Source organism: Citrus sinensis, chromosome 3 (assembly GCF_022201045.2).
Source record: "Citrus sinensis cultivar Valencia sweet orange chromosome 3, DVS_A1.0, whole genome shotgun sequence".
In the NCBI taxonomy this organism is placed as follows: domain Eukaryota; kingdom Viridiplantae; phylum Streptophyta; class Magnoliopsida; order Sapindales; family Rutaceae; genus Citrus; species Citrus sinensis.
Genome location: NC_068558.1, coordinates 30,818,527 through 30,840,645, shown reverse-complemented (window position 1 = coordinate 30,840,645; position 22,119 = coordinate 30,818,527). Strand labels below are relative to the sequence as shown.

Below are 22,119 nucleotides of genomic sequence, written 5' to 3'. Positions count from 1 at the left end.
ATTTATAATAGATTATAATAGATTTTTATCTATCAAACAAAAAGAAGAATATAATTGGAGTAATAAAAGGATTAAAAGTAAAGACTATCCTTCTAGTAACAAGCTAATAGGATATAAAGGATTACTCTTGCACAAACTCCGCCTTATACATGGAGGTTTAGAGAAGAATAATATTCCGAAAGATATAAGAAATATTATATGTCATAAATATTTAATAGAATGTAATGAAATATTGTGCAATAGTATACCGAATAAATTGTCTAAGCCATTAATAATTTCAGAAAACATAGAAACCAATCGGCTATCACTTTATAGCTACTGACAAATGGAATTTACTTATAAAAGATTTTAACCCTCTGATCTAATCAATGATTCTGACATGTGGGGAAATAATCAATTAAATTGAATTTCACTATATCTATTGAATAAATTAGGAAACCTTAATTTACCTATAAATGATATAGAGACTGCAAATGAAATATTAGAAATTAAAAATTTTAATGATAAAATTATAAAATAAATCAAAAGATTAGGAGATCAAATGAGTAAAGAATTTGATCAAGTCAAACAATTAATAAAAGAATTCGACATTGAAGATCAAGATGTATTAGAAGAAGAAATCATTAATATTAGAGTGATGATACAACCACAAACTCTTGTACAAACTTATCTTTTACAAACTGATGTGGCATTAATTCGTTGGTTGAATAAAAATATAAAATAATATAAATAAATCATGTGGGCCAAGAGATATTTAATTCAACTAATGAATTAACGTCACATCAGTTTGTATAAAATAAGTTTGTACAATAGTTTGTGGCTATATCATTACTCTTAATATTATTACAAATAAAAACTCAATAGATATTCGATTAAATAAGATTGAAACTCAACTAAATAAGATTGAAAAAAATTATTAAGCAATTGGGTAATGAATTTGCTATAAATATAAATGGAAAAATTTAAGAAAATTGAAATACAAAAAATAAATAATAACATGGAAGAATTACTCATTGTAATTCAAGAACAAAATAAAATCTTACAAGATACAATAATTTACTTTAATGAAAAGAGAAATAATAATGAAATTCAATCAATATCAAAACCAATATTTAACAAAACAAATGGAAATAAAAAACTAATAAGTTTAAGAATGTTGAATGAAGACACAAACAATAGATTAAAAGAGCAACTTGATACCAATGAATATTCTAAAATAGATGAAGAAGAAGATATATTTATTTATTTACAAGATATTAAAACTAGAACAGAACATTTAAAGACGAATGAGTCAAAACCGAGGATATATAAACAAGGTAAATGGAAATAAAAAAGTAATAAGTTTAAGAATGTTGATGAAAACACTAACAATGGATTAAAAGAGCTATCTGAGAGGGATGAAGAATATGAAATAGATGAAGAAGAAGATTTATGCATTAATTTACAGGATATTGAAAATAGAATAGAATATCTAAATATGAATGGTCAAAGTTGAGGATATATGAACAAGATGAATCTAGCAATAGATTTTCTTATGCTAGAGAAGAAATACCAACTTGTGAAAGACGACAAAGTCAATATCTTAGGTCTAGCAAACTTTAAAAAAAAAAGTATAAAATTCTAGGAGAATATAGAGAAAGACTGATCAATCATGATAAAATTTGATTAGATTTAGATTATGCTAAATTTAGAGATAAAATAACAATTATTTGGGTTAAGTCCATGAAAATTACTCTTGCATTTCATCAACTAGAAGGAAATAATAGTATAGAGTTCCTTAAAACTTCATTTATATGAATTGTAGCACAATGATATATGGGATTAAAACAAGATAATAAGACTAAGATATTATATGGAGAAAATCCCAATGAAAATGAAATGCAAGAACTAATCGTAAATAGATATGAAAATGAAATAATAATTGAATTCTTAAGAGAAGATTGAGAATCTGGTTTTTTGCGATAAGAAAAAAGAAAAAGAATAGAAAATATAATGAAGCTAACTAGGCTTGGAACGTGATATATTTTACTTGAAAGCATACACTTATAGCTTCAAATAACTATATTATAAATGTGAATTTATTAGTGATGATCAAATGATAGGACATTATAATGATTTATATTTCAAAAAAAATACCAGACCCATGGATAAAAGGATTATGCTAGAATATAGCAAAGAATATGGAGATAGTACATATGCTTATGTATTTGGAAATAGAATTAGGTTTACAAGAAATAGGATAAATCAATGTTGTGCTAAAATAAGAAATAAAATATTAACGACAAAGCAAAATCAAGGATTATGCGGCTCTAAATTAGAAGAACCTCCAAGGTTTGAGAAGGAAAACAGGATAGTCATCTATTTTAACCAGTCTTGAAGTGATTTAAAACAGATGCAGAACAAATAAGAGGACACAAGATCATTTATAGTAAATTAATTATGGATAATAATAATGATAATGTGAGCTTTTTTATTTATAATGCTGAATTTAGATTACAATATCTATAAGAAAGTATTGATGGTATGTACCTTGGATGAAAAAATGGATTTGATATATACAAAAATCTATTGAAAGAAATAATTTGGTTTATATCTTAAAAAAATAATTATAAATGCAAGTGTAAAATTAAAATTTATAAATCTTTATGAATCTGATAATTATTTAGATTTTTATAAAAATAAATATAGTAAAAACTTTAAAATGTTTTAAAGATAGATGCGCATGAGATGGAAAAAGGAATCATCCCGTTCAAAATCAATAAAACTGAGAGTAGATCCTTGAATTATACAATTTCACAAACATTCAGCATCTATTGCAAAAAGGTCCGTGTGGTCATGTGGTGTACAAATATGAGAATTGTAAAATTTATCAAAGAATTTGTGGAGGTACTGTACTTTGAATACGGAGAGCATGGATTTGTGTGCAAGACTGAGTCAACACGGTCTGAATTGTGATAGTGACGACTGATGAGGGATGATATAATTGTCGAATCTGATCTGATTTTGCCATCTTGCAATTTTACAGCTGGGCTAAGCCGCGTTTCATTATTGTTGCATTCCTGCTGGTTCATGCATCATCCTTTCTCATATAATATGGACACTTGTAATTTCTTCTCAATTTACCACTCTATCCTTCTCCATTATTATTTTTCATTTTTAAAGATTTAACCTCTTTTTTTACTTTTGGTGATTCTCGTCCTAATAGAAGAAGATTATCATAGTATTGATAATCTTTATGAATTGTTTAGGAAAATATTCTTATTAGTCACTTAGAATATAAAAAAGAAACTAAAAAGATTATTAGAAGAAATTAGATACAAAATAATTTAAAATTCCACCACGAGTCATTTTTAAAATTTTATATTGATTCAATACTAATAAATAATAACCATAAAAAAAATACTAATAAATAATAGGTTTTTATATTCAATTCAATCCACACAGTTAACAAAAATTCGAAATGATGATGTAGATTACAATTTTAAAATCCAATCCAATTAAATTGAATTGTATTAAATTCTATTTATTCATAAAACAAAAGTAAATTGAGAATTTTAAAATCCACAAAACAATAGATTAGACATGAACTTTCTCTTGAAAAAAAAAAAAAAAAAACCAATTCCCTTGTTAAAAGGGTGGAAGGTCATTCTTTGGATTGTTGGTAATCTATCACCAATTACAATAAAAGGTAATAGATTGTAAAGCTATTAACTTAAATCTCTAATTGAAAAAGGAAATACTCAGTTAATACAACAATTGGTCAATATGGTAATTACATCACATGCATTCAAATATTGACATCCAAATTGTACTTGGAAACTTGTCCTTTTCAATCCAAAATTGAATCCATCTTACATCATCACCCTACAATTGCCAGCTAATCTTCACTTCACTTCCCACTTTCAATCCCGTCATTTAAAATCGCAAATTACCCACTCAATGTTTCATACAAACACTCTCTTCTTCATGTCTGTAACGACACAAACACAAGAGCCCTCACAACTTCAACCCGGTTCGTCAACCTCCAAACCGGGTTCAAAGAAAAGGACACGCCAAAACGACACGCCGTTTCGGGGAGTGCGTAAACGGAGGTGGGGCAGCTACGTTTCGGAGATACGGTTGCCAGGTGAAAAGACCCGGATATGGCTCGGGTCATTTGGGTCAGCCGAGAAGGCGGCTCGGGCTTATGACTCTGCGGCTTTCTATTTAAAAGGCAACTTGGCGACTCTTAACTTTCCGGCCTCGGCCGGCGCGCTTCCTCGACCGGAGTCCTGTTCGAGGAAAGACATACAGGTAGCAGCCGCTAAAGCTGCGGCTCTTGTAGAGGTGGGCGACCGGATTGAGTCGGAATGCAGCGGTTCGGGTGGTGAACCGGACTGTGGAGATTGGTGGGAAAGGGAAACGACGGCGTCTGATGAAGTGAAGGTGGCGCCATTGCCGAGTCCACCCAGATTTGACTCGGACATTGGGGAGCTGTATTGTTGGATGGATGATGATAATTTTCTACTGGGGTCTTGTTTAGAATTGTAAAGGACTTTTTGTTTGTGTAAAATATTATAAATTTCAACAACTAAGAATTTGGCCATTTCAAAAAAAAAATGTCATTTATTTATTTATTTATTCATTTAATTTTTAGATGGCTTTTCTCTCTTTTTTTTTTTTTTTGATTTTTTATGAAATTTATGTCCCATCCCCAAGTCACTCCTTTCAATAAAAAAGTCATTCATTTATTTTAATTATTCATTTAATTTTTAGATGGTTTTTCTCTCTCTTTTTTTTTTTAATTTTGATTTTTTATAAAATTTATGTCCCATCCTCAAGTCACTCCTTCCAATTGTACAGGAAGTTAAATCTTGATGGCAGAATTATTCATATAAGTGAGAACTAGAGTTCAATGGCCTTTTGGAATCGGAGAAACTTTAAGGGTTAGAGTTTTGAGTTTTTATAAAAATATTATAGAAATTAGTTTTAATTTTTTTTAATTATAAAATAATTGAATAGAGATAATTTTTTTAACAAAATATGAATGGAATTGATAATTTTTTAATATTAAAAAATATTTAAAAATTTGGATAATTTTTTTTTCACGATATATAATTAGAGTAGATAATTTTTTAATATTAAAAATAATTTAAAAAATTAGACAATGTAGTAAATTAATGTACACAGCATGAGGGTCTCAGATAATAACAATATTAAAAAAATGAGAATTAAAGAAAACACATAATTATACTGAGAGCGAGAATTAGAGATGGCCAAAGGTTGGTATCAGCCATCAAAAAAAGTCTGCGAATTTGTGTTCGTGTCGTATCAAATATATATTTCTTATTACGTTTCTTTTCTTAGGCCTCACTAGTCTAGACATGCGTGTTGTGTTAAGGCATGTTGTATTGGAAATTGTGCCGCGCTGTTCTTAAAAATAAATATAATTATTTTTTATTTTTTAAGAAAACATGCCAAACTTTTTGTATATTTTTCACAAGCTAATATATATATATATATATATATATATATATATATATATTTTAGTTCATGTGCTTTTATTTAAACTCAATAGAATGTAATATTAAGTTGGACATAGTAGAATTTTAATACTTAACAATAAAAGTAATAATTTTTTTTAAGTTAACTTAATTATTAATTTGGACTTATATAGAGTCATTGATCATAATCTATAATAATATTAATACATAAATTTTATAAAATTATGATATCATTTATCCATTTAATAAATTATAAATATAAAAAAAATTAAGTATTTTTTTAAATAAAGAATTAAATGAATTTAAAAAATCGTGTGCTAATAAAATTTATTAAAAGATTGAATTTCAAATTATTTGTAAATCATAAACTTTTAAGTTTATCTTTTTTTTTTTAAATAATAAGCATTATGTTACTATATTACACAGATATTACAACTGATATGACAGTAGATTATTACACTGATATTTACAATCAGATATATATGTCTAAGACTTATATTATTACATTTTTATTTTATAAAGAACATGTCCAACCAAAATACCTCTCACGGAGGAATGATATATCTACTCAACTTACATTTCGCAATGAAAAAAGAAGTTACAAGTAATCTCCACACAATTATGTTTTAATTGAGAAATGTTGAGTTCACGGAGACTCAAATTATTGCCCTCATAGTCATGCTTGACTTTAAAGGCAATGGTTCACTACTAGACTACAAATCCAAGTGTCAAGTTTATCTTTTATTAAGAAATGAAACATCCTTCTTGTGGGGTTTTTACGTGACTTTAATCTAGCCTAACTTGCATGTGTGCTGTACTTTGCCGCGTGCCCTACAAAACGTACTCATGTTGTGTCGTGTTGTGTCACGTGTTGTCCGGTCCGTTGGCCATCTCATGCGGACATATTTGATCCTAATTTTATCTCATCAATGCTCTTTGATCACTTCTAATCTTCTATATTAATATTTATTTTATTGTTGTATTAAATTACTTAAAAGGGTAAATAATATTTAGATATACTCATCTGATATTCTAGTTTAGATAATCTAATTTTATAAACTTTAATTTCTTTTAATTTTTTGAACGGTTGTCTCATCTTAAATATAATATATTTTACTTTTGTAATCATGGATGAAATTAGTTTAGAGGGATACAAAACTATTAGAAGCTAAAGAAGTCATTTAGTAACGTGAGATCTAATTAATTGTTGTAAAAATGGTAGACAGTTTGATAGGAGTTGTATTCAAGTTTTTTTTTTTGGAACATTTTAGTTGAATAAAGTCATTAATAATTTAATATTTCATTCAAATATTGAACAACAATGTACAATTTCAAACTATAATATTAACTAAGTTGAACCACTTTGATTTTTCAAATATTGAAGAACAATCCGAGTGAAGAATTTATTCATTCAGTAAAAACAACAAAAACTTGGAAGATGCAAATAATTGTGTCCCAAAACTCCCAATTCATAAATTCCAAGTTCTGTAAACAGCACCCCATGCTACGACAAAGAAGGTGATAGGGATCTACTAGGGGTGTTCGCAGATCGAATTTTACGGATTGAACATTAATTTATATTCGATCCATAATTTTGCGGATTATAATTTTTCAATCCAATCCAATCTATGGATTGATAAAATTTAATTCAAATTCAATCCATACATCTACGGATCGGATACAGATTTGACTCAATCCATATCCAATTTATACGTTTACGAATCGGATGCGGATTATCCATATCCAATCCACCATTTTACTCATTAGTTTTCGAATTAAAATTTTTAGTTCTCTCCAACTAATGAAATAAAAAAAAAATCTAATATAAAAATAATTTTGCTGCCAATTAAATTTAAAATTGAATAAAATTTAAATAAATTAATTATTTAAATAAAATTAAAATAATACATTTAAAGTTTAATAATTTTGCTGCCAATTAAATTTAAAATTGAATAAAATTTAAATAAATTAATTATTTAAATAAAGTTAAAATAATACATTTAAAGTTTTAAAATACAACACATCGAGACTAATTATTCAAATAAAGCTACAGTAATATGTTCAAAGTTTCAAAATATAACACACCAAGCTTAATTGTTCAAATAAAGTTACAATAATACATTAATAAAACACTGAAATTAATTGTTCAAATAAAGCCACAATTAATTGAAATGGCGAAGTTTCGGAAACCAAACACAATCTGATCCTTCACCAGGGTTGTTACGCCTGTCAACAAGTGGTTATTACGGAGCCGTCCACGATGAGAACCAGGAGAAGCCGTACAGGTGGCGATCTTGAAGGTTGTGATAGTGAAATTGTTCAGCTAAAACCAGTGAATATGAAGTGGCTCGATGAACTTGAGAAAGAAGATGGCTTACTCTCGCTGGAATCACGCGGCCGATGTCCTTCAAATCCGTGTAAAGAGTGTATCCAACCAGTATTGAGTGTTGCTAGTGTGTGTGACGACGAGGAAGTTTAGGATTTTTTGTTTGTAAATTGTTGGTGACTTGGCGTCATGTTACTTTACTTTTGGGTGACTTTGCAAATTGTTGGTGACTTGGCGTAGAGATGGCAAAATCCTCCACGGGTTTGGAGCCCCACCCCAAATGGGGAAAATTTTGAATAATTTTTTGGAAATGGGGTGGGGAGTGGAAAAAAAATAATCCACAAATTCTTAACGGGGTAGGGTTTTGTTTTGTACTCCCCACCCCACCCCCACCCCAATCCCATTATATATAAATATGTTTTTAATTCTTATTTAATAATTTTTATTTTATCAACTATAATGTCAATTAATAATTTTTTTTATTTTTATATAATATAAACACGATATGAATAAAAGAAAATCATATAATATAATTCTTTTTTAACTCTAAAACATTGTTATGTATTCTTTTCTCTTTTAAGATGCTGCTTTCTTCAAATATTTTTTAATTTTGATAGCATTTTAAGATATTGTTTCAAACTTTTAGAGATTTTTTAAAATAATTTAAATAATTTATAATATGGTAATGATTTTATTTAAGTCTCTAATTTTTAATTTACTAAAATTATATATTTATGCCTACTATTAAATAGGGAAATGGGGAATGGGGTGGGGATGAGGAAATCATTTTCCACACGAAGATTTCTCATCCCCACCCCACTAAATTTATTAGGGAATGAGGTGGGGAATGGAGGCAAAAAAATTTAATGGGGTGAGGAATGAGGTAGGCCTCCCCACCCCCACCCCACCTCATTGGCATCCCTAACTTGGCGTTATGTTACTTTGCTTTTGCTAGTGCATGTGACTTTACTTTTATTTTGTTTTACAATTTTTACAAGTTATATTTGTATATTTGATTATTTAATTATTTTTTATTTTATATTATTATTGGGTAATGGCTAAGATATGTTATAGTGCTTATGTAATTATGTAATGTCACATTTATAATTTTTTAATTAAATTTATAATAATTTCTTAATTATATATATATATATATATATATATATTGCGGATTCACAGATTTTTGCAGATTTACAGAAGTAAATCCATATTCAATCCACGGATCGGATTTATACGGATTGAATTAAACAGATCGGATTGGATTCTGAACACCCCTAGGATCTACCAAAAATGATTGGAATAGAGGGCAAGCACTTATCAAGTGTTTATAACATAGAACCACGCCTGCGATGGGGACAAAAAAAAAAGTTTTAAAAAAATATATGATTGCACATACACTGATATTGATTCGAAAGGAAATTAGCACGTCCTCATACTCAAATTCTTGGCGTGAGTCATCAACTTAATAATGTTTTAATAGCAGAATTTTTTTTATGGATATATAAACTTTAATAACGAAGATAAAGATTATGAGATATTACAACTTTTTTTTCTCTCCCTCTTTAATCAGATTCTTTTTTTTGTTTTTTCAGTATGGTGTATGAAATAGAAGGATACTATTTATTATAATAAGAGTAAAGTAGAGACTGAATGGAATATAATGAGAGATAAAGATTATTTAAAAATTTTTTAATAATGTTAATTGAGAAATTGAGGATGATGATATAAAATAAAAGGGTCAAATATCACCACTCTTTTAATAAAAGTGTTGAGGACCGATTAAAAAGACACTAAAAATAATAAAAATTTTATCTTATTTTTCTTTTTTAAGTACTAAGAACATTATCTTGTTTTTCTTTTTTAAGTACTAAGAACATTCTCAGAAAAAAGTATTTAAAAATTAAAAAATTATTTTTTAAAAAAATAAAAAAACTTGGCTTCGAAAAAGTCGGCCCATCCTTAACAAAGGGCTTGGCTTCGCTTCGCCTGGGCCTTTGCATTAAGTCAACAAACGTTGGGAAGAAAAATATTGGATTCAATTTGAAGACTAGATTAATCTATTGAGTAATAAAAAATCGTTAAATTAGTTAAATAATTTAATGGTTAAGATCATTTTAACTATGAAAGTATTGAGTTAATTTAGGCACGCTAATAACGTAGTAGTCTGTTTTTGCATAATCACAATATGCCACATTTCATTTGAAGAAATTGCTATTTACCACTAGCATGGTTAATATTTATATAGTACTCCATTATTTCCGTGATGTTAAAAACTAAACGGTAAATATATTTCAATAAGGGCAAAAAATTCTTTTGATGTATTTTTGTTCATCACATATAAAAATAAGTTAATAATAGCAATCTTTAAAGCTAAAAAAATGCATAAAAATATTAAAAAAATTATTTCTCCCCTTTTATCTTCTTGTTATTTTTCTATCACATCTTTATCATGTTTTTATCAATCTCACCAATAAATAGTTGCAAGAAGTGAGCCACTCATGCCAATGGCTGGCACATGAAAATAAATTGTTAAGTGTAGAGAAAGGTGAGAGAAATAAATTTAAAAAAATGAAGAAAGAGAGTGGGTGGGTAGAGAGAGAAAGACAAATTTCTCTCATCTTTTTCTACATCAAGCACCACTTCATGAAAAATATTGCAAGCATGGCCCTAATGGTTTTTTTTTTTTTATTGATCTATTTTTAAATGATTTTCCTCTTTTATCTAATCATTTTGAGTTTTTATGAAATTTAAAATACCATTTTCCATGTGACTATTGATATCAGTGAGACTGAGTTATTGAACAGCCAATCGAAAACAAATGAGGCCCAATTTGAAAGCCACTAAATATGATTAAACACCGAATTTCTGGGCTTTTCGGGGCCTTGGATTAATTCAATAATGGTTGGGTCGAGCTTGGGCTTGGCCGAACTTAGCCCTTGCAGGCCCATTTTCCAACTCTAATCAAAGAGAGCTAAAACAAGAGCCACCCACTCAGGCACAACAAAGCTCCCAACAATATAAAAAAAATTTCTTTAAACGTACTACGCTATAAAAAATAAGTCAAATGGAGTTTGATTCATTTGGGAAAAAAATAAAATAAAATAAAACTTAAGTTACTTGAACAGGATACAATTTGAAGAGTAAGTTAATCTATGCGTAATAAGATCGTTAAATTAGTTATGAAAAGTTTGATGGTTAACAACTTTTTAACTATAAAAGTGTTTTGAGTTAATTTAGGCACGCCAAATAACAGATTGTTTTTACATAATCACAACGTGCCTGATTATTAGCGAACATACAATTTCAGATGCGTAATAGATTGGTAATTTCGTTTTGACTTGTAACCGTAAAACGGTAAACGATATATGGATGATAACTAATAAATTAGTGAAAATATACGAGATAAGGGAGATTGCAACATTACCACATACATTCCTATTTAGAATTTCAACAATACTCCATTTCCATTACTATACTTCGATGGAGGGGGGATTTTCAAGAATGCTACGCTTACTTATAAGGTGTTGTTTATTAAATGTCTGAAGTTTGAAATTTTACAAGTTTTATATCTTTTTTAAAAATTTACTTATTTGTTTTTTGTGACTTATGTATGATTTTCAAATATTTATATTTAAATAGATAAATAAACATTTTTCTGACTTTTATTTGTACAAAGAAAGTTTTATATGAGAAGTAAATATTATATTAAAAAAACATCTTTATAAAATATATATTTATTTTCTAAACTATAAAATCTAATCTCTTTTGTTGTTTTGATTTGCAAAGATGTAAATGTCAAATAAGCATATTTAAGAAGTTTTTTATTTATAGAGGCAATTCACTTATATTCAAATATTAAAAAAGATAAATATATTATTTAAGTATTTGTATTTAGACCTATTCATAGTTTAGAAAAATTTAGACTCATTTAGGTTTCAAAAAAAAAAAAAAAAAGAATGCTACCTTAGTTGGGATATCTAGAGTTTGTTTGTTAAAGAAGTTTGAAATTTTATTAATTTATACTTTTTTCAAATTTGCTTATTTATCTTTTTAATTTATGTATGATTTTCAAACATTTGCATTTGAATAGAAAAAATAAATTTTTGTGACTTTAATCTGAGAAAAAAAAGTTTGAATGAGAAATATATATTATATCTCAAAAATATATCATTAAATTAAATATACTTATTTCTTGAACTATAAAACTTAAAGTCTTTAACTTATAAGAACTATATTTCAGATTTTTTTTTATATATAAAAACAAATATAATGTCACTTACCTTCAATTTTTTGGGATAACAAAGATAAAAGGGTATAATGGTTATAAAGGAATCTTATTGTCCATTTTTTTAAAATTTGGGTGTGTTGGTGACTATTTTTCCAAATCTTAAAGGTGTAGATATCATTTTCCCTATAAAGTTTGTTTCATGAAAACATTATGATTCAACTTACGTTAATCATATTCCAAGAAAGTTAAATGAAGGAATAATACTATACATATGCAAATTCCTCTTAATAGGCTGCCAAGTATATTTCTCTTCTGTATATATAAATTTGGAAAATTTCAAGTTTGTTATGTACATTTAGATAATTTTTTGGCAAATCCAGGAAATGCATACATTTGACATAAGTTTGTCAAATGACCTTCATATTAGTTAAGAAAGATTCTCATTATTCATGCTAAAATTACCAATTTTTTTTTTTCCTGTCTTTGCCATTTCTTTTACTTTTAACTTTTTTTTCCTTCTATTTATTTTTTAATTAATCTTTCAAAAAAGAAAATGTTCTTAACCAAGAATCTTAACAAATTGTTTCAACATCACATATGATGATCAAGCTTTCATTCTCCCAAGTCCATTTGGTTAAATTAATTTCAAAAAAGTTGATGGTAAAATTTTTGACATGAATTGAAAATTTGGTATGCATGCCAAATCAATTATTAGCCAAAAGTTGATCAATTTTTCTTTAGATTTCCCCCTTTCTTGTGGAAACTAACAATAAATTTGAATTCATTTTCTTTGTTTATTTCCATGCAAAATTTTCGAAGGTCAGGGCAAAAACAACAAGCTGCTGCTATCCGGAAAATTTGGTAATGATGCATCCAAGATTATTAGCTAACAATTTATCAAATTTCCTTTAGAAATTCGATTTTCTTTCCCCTTTTCTCTTGTTGTAGAAATTTGAATTCTTTTCTTTTTTTTTTCACATGGAAAATTTTTCAAACGGCAGGGCACCAACAATAAGCTGCTGCTATCCGCTTTGGAAGGTTTGATGCATAAAGGATGGCCGTGGTATCCGCTTCTTGAAAAGCGATTCTATGAAAATGAGGGGAAAGGCAGCAGCTTCTGGAAAAGCACTTTGGGCTGTTTGCATCGCTTGCTTTCTTGCAGGATCATTCTTCAGGGGATGGCCTTTCGCTTTCCTGAACAATAATCAACAAATTCCAATAAATTATTCGAATCATATCACCAAGCTAGCTGATGAAGTCACAAGTGATTGTGATCATGACAAAAATAAGCCTTTGGTAGTTCATCGTTATCGCGACGTTGTTAGACATTGCATGTGTATATGTATTTGTTTCAACTAAATCAATATCGTAGCTATAGGGATTGTGATTATAGAATAAAAATTTTGATTATTTGTACTAATCCTAATTAATAAAGTCATCCGTTGGGATTTGTTAATTTGTTTCTTTTTATGTCAATTTGAAATATCTATATGTATCAAATTGGTCTGCATGTGTATCAAAATCACACTAATTATTATTATTTTTGTTTTGATTTTAAGCAGAAATTGATTGGAGGAAAATCTTTAGATGTCATGGGAGAGGTCCTAAGGACTCACCAAGCTATTCAGTAAGATAGAAATATATAAAATTTCTTCGATATTTGATAATGTTGACAGTTTCATTTTCTTGATGAATTTCTGTGTGAACTAATACAGGTCACTTGACAAAACAATTTCAGCATTGGAAAAGGAATTAGAAGTAGCTAGAGCAAGCCACATTGATGGGAAATATTCACTAGGCATAGCTAGTAATCAAAGTTTGCGAAAGGCTTTTGCAGTTATTGGAATTAACACAGCTTTTAGCAACAAGAAAAGGAGAGAGGCAGTTAGAGCCTCATGGATGCCTACAGGTTCGATAGCTCTTCTAATGCATATCTATTTCTCTTTACCTATTTTTTAATGTTTAAAGATCTTAGTTTCTATGATTATAGTGCAATTCGATCTTAAACACTATTATACGCATGCACTTTGTTAATTTAAACTTTTCTAATTATTATTTTTTAAATATGATTATTTACTAGTTAAATTGTTATTAAAAAAATGCAAACATTAGCACTTTTTAAAGTATAGATATGACACTAATATAGTAGTGTATGATTTATAAATAATGATGCAAAACTGGTATTAGAAAACTGAATTTATGTACCAAATAACGTTATATAGACTAAATGATTATTTTAAATATGCAAGCATCGACACATAAGAAGGGCTCTTATTTAAGCAAGATGTTTGGATTAGAATATGTAAGATCATGCATGGAATCAATCATAACTTTTGGTTTTTACATGGAATGAAAATTCCCAATGCAGGAGAAGAATTAAGGAGAATAGAGAAAGAGAAAGGGATAGTGATAAGATTTGTAATAGGGCACAGTGCAAAACCAGGAGGTGTACTTGATAAAGGAATTGATGCAGAAGATGCTGAGCATCAAGACTTTCTTAGGCTCAATCTTATTGAGGGATACAAAAAACTCTCTACAAAAACCAGAACGTATTTCTCAACTGCTTTTTCAATATGGGATGCTGAATTCTATGTCAAAGTTGATGATGATGTCCATGTCAATCTAGGTCTGCTCTTTATTATGAAATTTTACGATCTTAATTTTTTATGGGTACTAATTGCTTCAATAGATAAAATCTTGAATGAGTTTTAAAAATAAAATTTTCAAGTGATAACAAATTTTTATTTGGTTTTAACTTTGTTAATTGATAGGCACGCTAGTGAATACACTTGCAAATCAAAAGTCCAAACCTAGGATTTATATTGGTTGCATGAAGTCAGGACCAGTCCTTTATCAAAAGTGAGTAAGTGAGTTTGTATATTTAATTTTTTCTAGCTTCAGAATTGTTGTTCATGCACCGAAGTAAATAATCTTTTGAATTTAAACTTATTTTTTCTTCGGGTAGGGGGATGAAATATCATGAACCAGAGTATTGGAAGTTTGGAGAAGAAGGAAACAATTATTTCATGCATGCAACTGGCCAAATCTACGCCATCTCGAAGGACCTTGCTGCCTACATCTCTTTCAACTCGTCAGTTCTCTAATGCGGATATTCGCATTTTATAAAACATATAAATATTAATGTCACTTTGAATTACTCGTGAATAAATTTGTGTTTTATAAAATGTTAATTTCAGATTTGGAAATTATTTATTAATTGCGTATGTTTTGATAATATATGGCAGGCCAATATTGCACACCTATGCAAATGAGGATGTATCATTGGGTTCTTGGTTCATTGGCTTGGATGTTGAACATGTAGATGATCGTTCGATGTGTTGTGGTACACCTCCAGGTAATTCAATCCTGACCCTTTGATTGATGATGGACCTTGATCAAAGGATGATGTTCGTTTTCATCACCTTGTTAATTGAATTTTCTAGATTGTGAGTGGAAGGCAAAAGAAGGGAGTGTATGCGTGGCGTCATTCGATTGGCCGTGCAGTGGGATATGCAATGCAGTAGAAAGGATGAAAGAAGTGCACAATTCTTGTGGGGAAAGAGATGGTGCTGTTTGGAATGTTGATCTTTGGCGTCATTCGATTGCTAGCTAGTGGTTTATGTGGAAAGAGAGAAGCACGCAAGTTTAGACACTTTTGTTTGTTTCTTCAAATTTATTAATTTTTGATTATCAGAAAAAAAAATATATAAACATCATTTTTTGTACACAAACTTTAACGACAAGTAATAAATTTGAGGTTTTGTATTTAATAAGCAATTATATATGGAGGCATTTACAATTGCTTCACAAATGGTTTTTATTTAAATTTATTTTCTAAAAGTATACATTCCCCCTTTAATATGACGAAGTAGACATTAACACCCATTTACAATTGGGCTGCTAAATATATATTTTTTATTACACAATCTTAGATTCCTCAAAAGAGTCTTCTAGCACATATAATAATGAGGATAAATGAATCAAATCTTTTTAACTAGTGGCGAAGTTACCAACATTTTCTTGGATGGGTTTTTTTTTGTTTTAATTCAATGCTTTTTTTATTATACAAGATGTTGATGCAAGATTTTGGTTTCTGCTCGTCAACGACCAGGATCTCTCCTCAACCCTTTTAACCGAGTAGAGTAACACCTCACCAGGCTTCTTCTCAGCAGACTCTTGCACATACAGAAAACTGGTCAGAGCACGTCGGGTGTTTCCCCGACGTAAACCCTCCGAGTAGGGATGGCAATGGGGCAGATATGGGTTGGATCTACTCTGCTCCAAATCTAAATCCATAATAAAAATCAAGATCCGTATATGCTCCAGATCTGTTATGAATCCATATTTTTCGCTCCATATCCAGATCCAAAAAAGAAATAAATATATATATCTGCTCTAAATCTGAAAAAAAAATTAAAATCCAAATATGCTCTAGATCCGTCATGAATTCTAAAATTCAGTAATAAAAAAGTAATAATTTTTTGGATTGAAAATTGAAGGCTAAAATGTATTGATAACAAATAAATTATATAATTTTTCTCAAAAATATAATAAATATTGTAGCTTATACTTTTACACCAAAACAACAAATAAGAAAGATAATAAAATATCATTCAGAAGTAATTGCAGGAGTAAGATCAATCTAATATTCTATTGTCTCTTTCATCATTCTAGTATCCACGATACACCTACCCTCATTCCTACAACATTAGATAATGACATATAAATTAAATATGATTTATATTCAGTCCTTTATTAATTTTATTATGACCATATTTGACTAAATATATGAATAACTATATTCCTTAAAAATTATTTGGCCAATATAATAAAATAAATAACCAGGTTATATTACTTGTCTTGCAATTTGAATATTGCATGTACATGCTTTGAGGTTGGCTGACCTTTAAATTTACAAAACTAACCTTTAAATTTTAAGAGTTTAAATGCATAGTAAATACTACTAATATGCTATGAATAAAATTTATTATCATTATCATTCCACAATTATTAAGAAACTTTTAAAATAAAATAAAATTAAAAGATGAGTGGATATAGATATGGATTTAGATATTAAGATAAATTCATATCTGCTCCAGATCCGTCTTAGATCTGCACATCGATATCCAAATCCGATCCAAATCCATTTAAAATCAATCCAAATCCGATCCAATTGAATTTGGATCACGTGGATCTTGGATCAAATCCAATCCATTGCCATCCCTACCTCTGAGACTCAAGTCAGAAATGTAGGTTTACTTTTTTGGGAAACACGACCACCAATCTTGTGGCTATTTTATGATCTCTCAATGAATCGGATACTTCCCAATTTTTCTCTCTCTATTTCTCAGTCAAAGACTCTTTTCCTAAGCTCTAATCTCAAAAAGTCTAACCCTTTTACCTTCGTTGATTACCTTTTTATAGCCTTCCTTTGAATTCGACTGCCCTTACGATCCACGTCTATCACCTCCCCCCAGCTCTCGAAAGTGGGTGCTTGACTATCGTAGTTGTGGCTGAGTGGGCTTCGTGCCTAGATTCTCGGATAGGAGTACACGTCTCGTTAACCGTTATGGACTGGGTCTGCTAACTCCAACCTCTAGTAGGAATGGCTCTCGGCTCCTAGTAGGAGGCTAACTCGTGCTATGGTCCAAAGGAGGGCGTCCTCGTGAACGAGCAGGATATTCCTGCTCGTGGAAACCTGCTACCAGACTTCTGCCCATCTGCTCTCTTAAAAGGAGGTTGGCTCCTCGTCCAGGGTATGGCTGGTCTTGTTGAATTATATCCCCCAAACACAAGATAACTTTATTAATAAGAAATTATAAAACACATCTAATAAAGGGAAACATAATTAGCCTTATCCCTAAAAATATTAGTTTTAAATATCATTTGAGATTGTCTGGATAATACATATTTATCCCTGAAATAATAAATTCGGACAAGAATTTGATAATAGGTAGGAGACAACACAACTAATTAGAATAAAAATTCTTATACAAGTTTCAATAAGGATAATTTTGTAATTAAATAAAAAAATTCCTGAGAGCCTCTCTGAGGCTCTGAGCTTCACCACTGCCTCTAACCATAATTGTCCCTAGGGTTTGGGGAGACAGGATTTCTGTTTGAGGAAGACCAAATTAAACAAGTCATAAACTTATGCTGGCTATAATATAAAACCAGTAGATTCAGGGGGTATAACCGTATAAACTTGGATAGACCTTTCTGTACATTTTTTTAAACTTAAGGGGGACAAACATAAAATAAGCTTAGAGTCTTCCATATTTTCAATTTCAGGGTGCCCAGTTCCCCTCAGGTATTCACCTGATTCCGCCCCTTATTATCCCAATGATTGAAGTTCTCTAAACTCTTTTGAATTACTCAAAAGAGTCTTCTAGGCTATGACACCTTATAATTAATTTGTGATGACAAACAAACTATATTACGAGCATAGATTTAGCTCAGGTAAGAACATTTTTGTAATAGTATTTCATAACTTAAATAGAGTAAAAACAAAATTTAGAAAATCTCCTTTGCCTATCCAACACTTCATCAACCTGTTTAGTTTCATGTGATCATATCAACAAATCAAGTAATCAACCCACCAAAATTGTTAACTACTAAACAAAATACAATTCAAATAGGCACACATTTGAGTACACACGCAAATGTTAACAAATAAGAAATTCAAATAAAATACAGCAATTTTTTTTTCCTGGTTAGCAGCGGACAGTTTGTTGAATCATGAAAATATTATGATTCAACTTCCATTAATTGTATCCCATGAAAATTAATTGAAGAAACCTTATATATAGAGGAATTATTAATAAATATATGCAAAGTCCTGTTCAGGATGCCAATATATTTTTCATCTTTATAATAATTACAATCATTTTCCATTCACCATCAGGGCATTTTCCAATCATCGTTCATTTTCTTCAAAGGTATAGTAGCTTCTTAGTATGTATATTAATTATTTTTCGTATATAAGATTTTCGAGTTTGTTATGTAAATTTTGGAGAAATTTAATTTTTCCTAGATCTGGGAAATGCATACATATGGCATCAGTTAATCAAAAGACGTGCATTTTGCTAAAGAAAGGTTTTCATAATTATTAGTCATGCAATTGTTTTGTTTTTTTCTTTGCATTTGACTTTTTTAATTTCTTTTTTTGAATGATCTTAATTAAGAATTTGAAAAAATTTTTAACATCACATGTGAACAAGCTCCTCACTTTTCTCAAGTTCATTTGGTTGAACTAATTCATAAATTTGGCATATATGCATGCATAGAGATTATTAATTAGCTAATTGAAGATCAAATTTTCTTTAGCTTTCAATTTATTGCTTTCCCACATTGAATTTAATTTCTTTTCTCTTTTGTTTTCAAGGAAAGTCTTTTAAAGGCCACAAAGATAATTAAGCTGCTGCTATCTTCAAAGAAGTAACATTTGATGCACAAAGGGTGGCGGCGGCAGCAGCAGCAGCAGCTTGAAAGTGATTCTAGGAAAATGAAGGCAAAAGCTGCTTCTGGAAAAACACTTTTGGCGCTTTGTATTGCTTGCTTTCTTGCAGGATCATTTTTCAGTACATGGACTCACACTTTCCACCAGGACAATAATCAACAAATTCCAATCAATTTTCCCAATCATGTCACCAAGCTAGCCGATGAAGTTACAAGTGATTGTGATCATCATGACAATAAGCCTTTGGTAGTTCACAATTATCGCGACATAGTTGGAAATTGCATGTCTGTATGTGTGTGTGTGAACTAGAAAACAATTAATTACTTAGGTGGTTATGCAAATAAATAGCTATAAGATTGTGATTTTTCTGAGAATGGATACTTGATAAAAGTCTCCTTTCTATGTTGTTTAGATTAATTCCTTAATTTTGATTGGTATATGTGTATCAAATTCTTTATATTAATCGGTCTAAATGTATATCAATATCTCATTAATTTTTTTTCTTTTAATTTTATGAAGAAATCTGTTGGAGGAAAATCTGTAGATGTAATGGGAGAGGTCAAAAGGACTCACCAAGCTATTCAGTAAGAGTATATACATATAATTTCTTCTACTTTTTTATAAATTTGATAATTAATTTTATTTTCTTGATTTTTGTTATTAATACAGGTCACTCGACAAAACAATTTCGGCATTGGAAATGGAATTAGCAGTAGCTAGAACAAGTCACAATGATGGCCAAACTTCACTAGGCATAGCAAGTAATCACAGTTTGCAGAGAGCTTTTGTGGTTGTTGGAATTAATACCGCTTTTAGCAGCAAGAAAAGGAGAGACTCAGTTAGATCCTCATGGATGCCTACAGGTTCTTTAGCCTTATCTATTCATCTTAATTTCCTCTTCTCAAGTTAATTATGAAACAACCCTTAAAAATTTTTCACGTGCATTACAATTTGAGCTTAAATATTATTATTCACATCTTTCCTATCAATTTAATTAAGATCCTTTAATTTTTTGCCGCTTAACTTGTTATTGTTATAAAAAAGTATAAATGTCCGCATTTCTAAGTGGTTTTGACTTATGTAGTAGTATTTGTACTAAAAAATTGTGCTAAAAAATGGTGTGTATGTGTTAAATAGCAATATGTAAGTTAAATATATATTTTAAAATATGTAGGTGTCTACACTAGAGAAAGGGTCTTAATAATTTAGCAATAGGTCTTAGAGTTGATCAATATAATGACCATACATAGAATGAGTTATAACTTTTGGTTATTGCAGGAGAAGAATTAAGAAGAATGGAGAAAGAGAAAGGGATAGTGATAAGGTTTGTAATAGGCCACAGTGCAACACGAGGAGGTGTACTTGATAAAGCAATTGATGCAGAAGATGCTGAGCATCAAGACTTTCTTAGGCTCAATCATGTGGAGGGATACCATCAACTCTCTACAAAGACCAGACTGTACTTCTCAACTGCTATTTCAATTTGGGATGCTGACTTCTATGTCAAGGTTGACGATGATGTCCATGTCAATCTAGGTCAGTACTTTATGATTTCAAATATATAAATGGGTACATCCTGGTCGTTTCAACTTATAAAATCCCGAACGAGTTTAATATACACTTAAAAATAATGATTTTATTTTTTATTTACTTTGTTTACAGGCATGCTAGTGAATACACTTGCAAATCACAAATCCAAACCTAGGATTTACATTGGATGCATGAAGTCAGGACCGGTCCTTTCTCAAAAGTGAGATCATACTTTTCTGCTTCTATCCGTAGACATTTTGTTGTCTGTGAAATGATTTATTTAAGTTTATGATTTTCATTTATTTATTTATTTATTTTTGGGGAGGCAGAGGGGTGAAATATCATGAACCAGAGTATTGGAAATTTGGGGAAGAAGGAAACAAATATTTCAGGCATGCAACTGGCCAAATCTATGCCATCTCTAAGGATCTTGCTGCTTACATCTCTATTAACTTGTCAGTTCTCTGATGCGGACATTCATACTTTATTTTCTTAAAAAATAGAATATTAAGTTAACATTTTAGAATATTTAGTATGATATGCGCTTTTCATTTTTTGTTTTTTAAATAATCTATGGCAGGCCAATATTGCATAGATATGCAAATGAGGATGTATCACTGGGTTCTTGGTTCATTGGCTTGGAAGTTGAACATGTAGATGATCGATCTATGTGCTGTGGGACACCTCCAGGTATGATCATAATTCAATCCCGACCCTTTGATTGATGATGGACCTTGATTAAATGATGATGTTATCACATTTACTTATTGTATTTCTAGATTGTGAGTGGAAGGCAAAAGCAGGGAATGCATGCGTGGCATCATTCGATTGGTCGTGCAGTGGGATATGCAAATCAGTAGAGAGAATGAAGATTGTTCACAATTCTTGTGGGGAAGGAGACGATACTGTTTGGAATGTTGATTTTTGAGCTTTGAGTTTTACATATTTCTTGTTTCTTCAACTCCTCATGTTTTGTTTACACAGTTAAATGACAATTTGAGACGACAATTTGAGGTTTTATATTTCCAATAACAGGGAATTAAAGAGGCACTAATATTATTACATGCATGGAATATTTTTTCAAACTTGAGGG

At 29.8% G+C, this 22,119-nt stretch overlaps 3 protein-coding genes across 4 annotated transcripts; all 3 read left to right on the top strand.

Annotated features, from left to right (window-relative positions):
- Positions 1-3,892: 3,892 nt before the first annotated feature.
- Positions 3,893-4,830, top strand: LOC102615809 (ethylene-responsive transcription factor ERF023-like). Its single transcript, XM_006478250.4, has one exon. It carries the CDS (start codon positions 3,940-3,942, stop codon positions 4,528-4,530), a length of 591 nt encoding a protein of 196 aa, XP_006478313.2. The 5' UTR covers positions 3,893-3,939; the 3' UTR covers positions 4,531-4,830.
- Positions 4,831-13,132: 8,302 nt separating this feature from the next.
- Positions 13,133-15,650, top strand: LOC102609108 (probable beta-1,3-galactosyltransferase 8). The gene is made up of 8 exons (XM_006478298.2): positions 13,133-13,333; positions 13,600-13,664; positions 13,753-13,946; positions 14,406-14,663; positions 14,809-14,896; positions 15,003-15,128; positions 15,283-15,392; positions 15,481-15,650. The coding sequence occupies exons 1-8, from the start codon at positions 13,133-13,135 to the stop codon at positions 15,648-15,650; spliced, it is 1,212 nt and encodes a 403-aa protein (XP_006478361.2).
- LOC102609395 (probable beta-1,3-galactosyltransferase 8) lies at positions 13,650-22,044 on the top strand. 2 transcript variants are annotated; one of them, XM_052438662.1, is made up of 8 exons: positions 19,345-19,784; positions 20,016-20,080; positions 20,166-20,359; positions 20,775-21,032; positions 21,159-21,246; positions 21,356-21,481; positions 21,607-21,716; positions 21,806-22,044. In XM_052438662.1, the coding sequence occupies exons 1-8, from the start codon at positions 19,485-19,487 to the stop codon at positions 21,952-21,954; spliced, it is 1,290 nt and encodes a 429-aa protein (XP_052294622.1). In that variant the 5' UTR covers positions 19,345-19,484; the 3' UTR covers positions 21,955-22,044. The 2 variants fall into 2 exon arrangements, with proteins under 2 accessions (XP_052294623.1, XP_052294622.1); XM_052438663.1 differs by lacking the exons at positions 19,345-19,784; positions 20,016-20,080 and adding an exon at positions 13,650-13,664.
- Positions 22,045-22,119: the final 75 nt, after the last annotated feature.